At 39.0% G+C, this 5,412-nt stretch overlaps 1 protein-coding gene across 1 annotated transcript; it reads right to left on the reverse strand.

The window, feature by feature from the left end:
• Window positions 1-1,416: 1,416 nt before the first annotated feature.
• LOC145679152 (uncharacterized) lies at window positions 1,417-2,382 on the reverse strand. Its single transcript, XM_081749743.1, has one exon. The coding sequence runs from the start codon at window positions 2,380-2,382 to the stop codon at window positions 1,417-1,419; it is 966 nt and encodes a 321-aa protein (XP_081605869.1).
• Window positions 2,383-5,412: the final 3,030 nt, after the last annotated feature.

A 5,412-nucleotide genomic window follows, 5' to 3' on the forward strand; every position in this document is an offset into this window, starting at 1 on the left:
GTCGCATTAAGATATTTGAACATGCTTTTAGTAAATATGGAGGTATTCCATCTGGACCACATGAGCGTTTTGGTTTCAGTTTTCTTACAGCACTTTTATACTCGACATCAGTAATTAAGCCTAATGATAACGAGTTCGGTGACAAAGGTAGAATATTTTCGTGATGTGTATCTTGTACAGAGCTATCTGTGTATACAGATTGAAAATATCTAGCAAATCCTTCCGCTATATCACTTGTAGTTTCAAGAGGAACATCTTGAAACTTCATTGAATAGTTCATTACATTACGATTTACTTTTTTATTATTTAAGAAGTTCCAAAAAGATTTTGGATCAGATTTTATATTATTTTCTATTTCTCGTAAATAATTTGAGTATGCTTTACTAATCATAGTTTTTACTTTTTTCCTTGTTTGCCTAAATAATTCCTTATATTCTTCCGCTATCGCAATATGTTTCCGATAGTAATCTTTTAATTTTAGCATCTTAATGATTTCTTTAGTAAACCAACATGGATATCTTCTACTTGTTCTTTTTCGTATTTTCGGAACCGTACTAGAGAAAACCTCATTAATTTTATTATAAAATATGCTAATAGCTAGTTCTACACAATCTGCATTGTACAAGGCAGACCAATTCGTATCAAGCAACATTCTATACAATTGAAGAAAGTCTGCTCTCCGAAAATTGTTATAATAAATAGTTTCGTTCTGAACCCTACTAACATTACTTTTTGTACTTATTAATATTCTTAGAGCAGGATGTTGCTTGTCCTCAGGTACCATCGGCATTAATTCTCTAGTTACTACAGTATTTAAAATATTAGTTAAAACTAAATCAAGCGTTTTGTTATTGCTATTCTTAATGTCATTCAAGGTGAATAGATTGTATAGGTTCATAAAATTTAACAAATTTTTGTAGGCGCTACCTCCGGTTTGTAAGTCATATTTGGAATCACTAATTAAAGGTAAATTAAAATCACCAATAACTAGTATATTATGATATTGAAAATCCAGATGCGACTCAAACATGTTATAAAAAGACATATACTTATCAATAGAAGAAGCAGGTGTAAAGTATACAGTCACAATATAAAATGATACACTATGTACAACTACTTTTACAACTAAAGATTCTGTTTCGCTTTTTAAGTCAATCAGTTTGGAATCGTACTTATCCCTTATTGCAATCAACACTCCACCACCACGTTTATTTCCATTTCTATCACATCGATATACCTTGTAATTATCATCAAATAATTCATTATTATAAAGGTTACTATGCAACCAACTTTCGGTAATAACAATTACATCAAAATTATTACTTAATGTATTTAAATAAAATTCCTGACACTTTGTATTTAAACCCCTAACATTTTGATAGTAAATGGTTAAATTACCAATCCTTACAGTATCCATTAGGTTGTAACTAGGTTGTTAACATCCTCGAGTGTTCTTAAAGCATACACGAACGTATCTTCATTTTTCTTTCTCAGTTTTATATTCCCTGAATAATCAACCCATAAGTAAGCATAGTTATTTTCGCGTTGCTTCTTTCTAGCTTGACCAAAGATACGTCTTCTGTATGACGTGAGAGAGTGATTAACATATATCATCTGATTGTAAGTATAACCCAAATGTACTGTGTTTAAATTTCTTTTTACTTTCCTTTGTTTTATGAACATTTCTTTATCAGTACGCCTTACAAATTTTACAATAATACCACCACCAGTGCCAGAGGATGAATCAGGTAATCTGTGGCAAGCATCGATCATTTCATCTGTAACAGTCATATCTAATGCTCGCCCCACAGACTTTACAATATCTAATACATTTTCATTAATTTGTTTGTTAATACCATAAATTTCTAATGTATTTCGTCTGTTATATTGATCTACCTCATCAATTCGCAGTTCAATGTCCGTGATTTTTTTCTTTAATGTCACATTTTCCTGTTTTAATTGTTCTACCGTCGCTAAACAAGTTTGTATTGTTTCCGCCTGTTTCCTGATTAAATCGGCGTTTTCATCTAACTTTTTGTGTGCCAGTTCTAACGAGTTTCCAAGTTCCCGTTCAGTTTCAATGTTCGATCTCTTTAGATCTGACACTTCCTGTTTTAGCTCTTGTAACAACTTAAACACATCAGAAAGAGTTGGCAATTCTGTCTCTGGTAAAGAAGCTGATTCTAAATGCAAGCTACGTCTTCTTGTCTTATCACACGACTTGCAGCGCCAGGGTTGTTTCACTGATTTCATGAATTCTAAATCCGTCTCTTCTAATTTAGCACATTTGAGATGACATAACTTCAAACAGTCCGAGCACTGTAACTTAGAAGCTGTTTCTTGTCTCACAATAGTCTTATTACATTCGATGCAGGAACTCATCGTGATTCGATGTATCGAAACCAACAGAACGCAATAGTCTGTGCCCAACTTGCAGATTAATGTGGGTTGGCAATACTGTTTGTTTACATTACAGCCTAACACACAGCAAGGAAAATTGACGAATAAGGCATTTTATATATGATTTATCGCAGTTATACATATAGAACAATTATCTACAGTACTTACTGTGTTTAATACATTCACCAAAACCCACTTAGATGATTATATTTTCACATTACACGGTAACTTGTCGGAGGCACAAAAACAGCGTTCACTAGTCACACATCACTGTTGCCATCACTGTTGCCACATTATACACATACTAGCATTATAAGAATTACCGGGCTAATTCGTTATCAAATTATATTACTAGAACAACATATTTATAGTCATGCGACAACCATTTTGGACATGAGTGTACATACAGAGACCTGTTTACCTTTGTTAGGTGTTGGTCTGAACAACACGATCGTAAGGTTCATCTAGTTTCTTTCATGCTTCTTGGCGTCCGGTAATGTTACGTCTAGCAACTTTCTCTCAGGCTCGTGGCAGTCAGCACGCCATCGTGGCAGTCAGCACCTTGATATTGGTAATCAGCGCTAGTCGTGGCAATCAGCACCAATAATTGGCTGTGGCAGTCAGCACCCGTGGCAGTCAGCACCCCACCATTTCAAGGAGGGTCCAAAGTAGGCAGGAGGTAAGCCTTGACAGCAATCGACATCCAGTGCTTCGGAGGGAAGGCGGAAGTGTTAGGACCCGGCAGTTCCATGTTTTTAGTGTTTGGAATAACGTGTGATGATATGTATTTCGTCATGGTATATTTGACGTTTTCTTCACTTATAAGCGTGAAAGAAAACATCTCAGCATGCGTTTTTCCGAGTACGAGAGATCGTGCTGCTGCTGATCTTTAACACTTCCGACATCGCGCCAAAGAATTCCGTGTTCATTGCTATCAAAATTTATCGTTTGTCTACTTTGGACCAATCATAAATCAGAGCATATCTCAAAATTCGGTTGATGATATGTCTGGGAATTTCACCCTGCTCGGAATACTTTGTACACCCATTGAAGATTAATGAAATATGCACTTTTGGATTACGTATGCGTGACTTCCTTTACGCTAATAACGACCACTATCCACAGTCTATCGAATTCGAAATAGAGACTTTTGAAATTTGGCTTTTTCGCTATTTTGGACAGCCCTTGCTCTGAAACTATGCACTTTTCGCCATAGGTTCATATGAACTTTTTCCCTTATTTTTATGTGAGGAATCACCTCCTAGGGTTTGTCAGTATAGTTCATTAACTCTCTCTCTCTCTCTCTCTCTCTCTCTCTATATATATATATATATATATATATATATATATATATATATATATATATATATATATATATATGTACAGATGGTGATCAGAAAAATGGAAACACCTGAACGAAATTGCAACTTACCAGATTAATATGGTGTCGGGCCACCTTTCGCCTTCAGAACAGCCTTGATGCGGCGTGAGATGGAGGAATAGAGGTCGTGAATGGTAGCAAGTGGAATTTTACACCATTCCTCGTGCAGGGCATCGGCCAGTTCTGTGAGAGAGGATGGAGGTGGAAATCGTCGCCGGAGTCGTGTTTCCAAGACGGACCACAGATGTTCAATTATGATGAGATCTGGGGATTGGGTGGGCCAGGGGAGGTGTTGAACTTCATCCCGATGTTCCTCAAACCACGCTGCAACAACGCCAGCTGTGTGAATGGGTGCATCATCATCCTGGAAGATGGCGTCATTGTCCGGGAACAACATCCGGACCATAGGATGCAAGTGGTCTCCTAAAGTTGCGACATAATCGTTGGCAGTGATTCGTCCGCTAAGTGAGGCCCCAATGAAAACCATGATATGGCGGCCTACAGCATCACTGAGCCGCCGCCATGTTTCACAGTTGGGCGGAGACACTGCAGATCATAAGCTTCTTTTTGCGTTCTCCACACATAAACACGGCCCGTGGTTGGAAATAGGGTGAAGGATGACTCATTCGACCATATCACATGTTTCCAGTCCTCAACGGTCCAAGTGGCATGGTCGCGGCACCATTTGCAGCGTGCAAAAGCGTTATGGTCTCTGATGAGCGGTTTGGCCCGTGCAACACGACCCCGTAAGTTCATGTCATGTAATTCGCGGCGGACTGTGATTGTCGAAAAGGGTGGGGGAGGTGCTGATTGATTTCCTCCGTCACTTGCTCCGCAGTGGCACGACGGTTCTGCTTGAAAATGCGCTTTAATACCCGGCGTGACCTGTCACTCATGATTTTCTTCCGCCCACTGTTCCGCTTCCCCGATGTGGTTTTCCCGTGTGTTGTGTAGACCGTCATCACCTTCGACACTGTCCCACGCGACACACCTAACACAGTAGCCACTGCCGTCACACTCACTCCAGATAACCGCGCACCAACAACTTGCCCTCTTTGAAAATCTGAGAGGTCTCCCATTTTACACTACCTCCGTCTGCTGCAGCCACTGGACACTGCTGTTCCACTGCGCCTGACGTCGTATGGAGACCGACCTAACACACCACCACCAGTGGTCCGGCGCTGCGGGCGCCACGACACCACTGCCAACTCATACATCTCACGTGTTGCCAACTACAGGTGTTTCCATTTTTCTGATCACCATCTGAAGCACTTTTAACCAAATTTGATAGACGCTCCTGAAAAAAAAAGACATCATTTTAGGGGTAACACACTTCAAAGCGTGAAAGTTTGAATGTCATGTAAAATAACGCAAAACAACTGTGCAATCCATAGTTGTAGGGGTTGCTGAAATGAATAGTGACGCTCACAATGCCACTTCAGTCCAAGTTCATCACCACCGAAAGAGGGTAGTTGGAGGGGGAGGTGAAAAATAAAATATCAAAAATGATTGAGATTTGTGTTGAATTTATAGTTTTTGGCATCGGGGAAATTCCTGTCCCGTTTGAAATTACTTTTGGAAGATACCGTAGTATGCACTTCAAGATGGAATTTTTAATCACATCGATTTGA

Source organism: Thermobia domestica, chromosome 2 (assembly GCF_964235325.1).
Source record: "Thermobia domestica chromosome 2, izTheDome1.hap1.1, whole genome shotgun sequence".
NCBI classification, from domain to species: Eukaryota; Metazoa; Arthropoda; class Insecta; order Zygentoma; family Lepismatidae; genus Thermobia; species Thermobia domestica.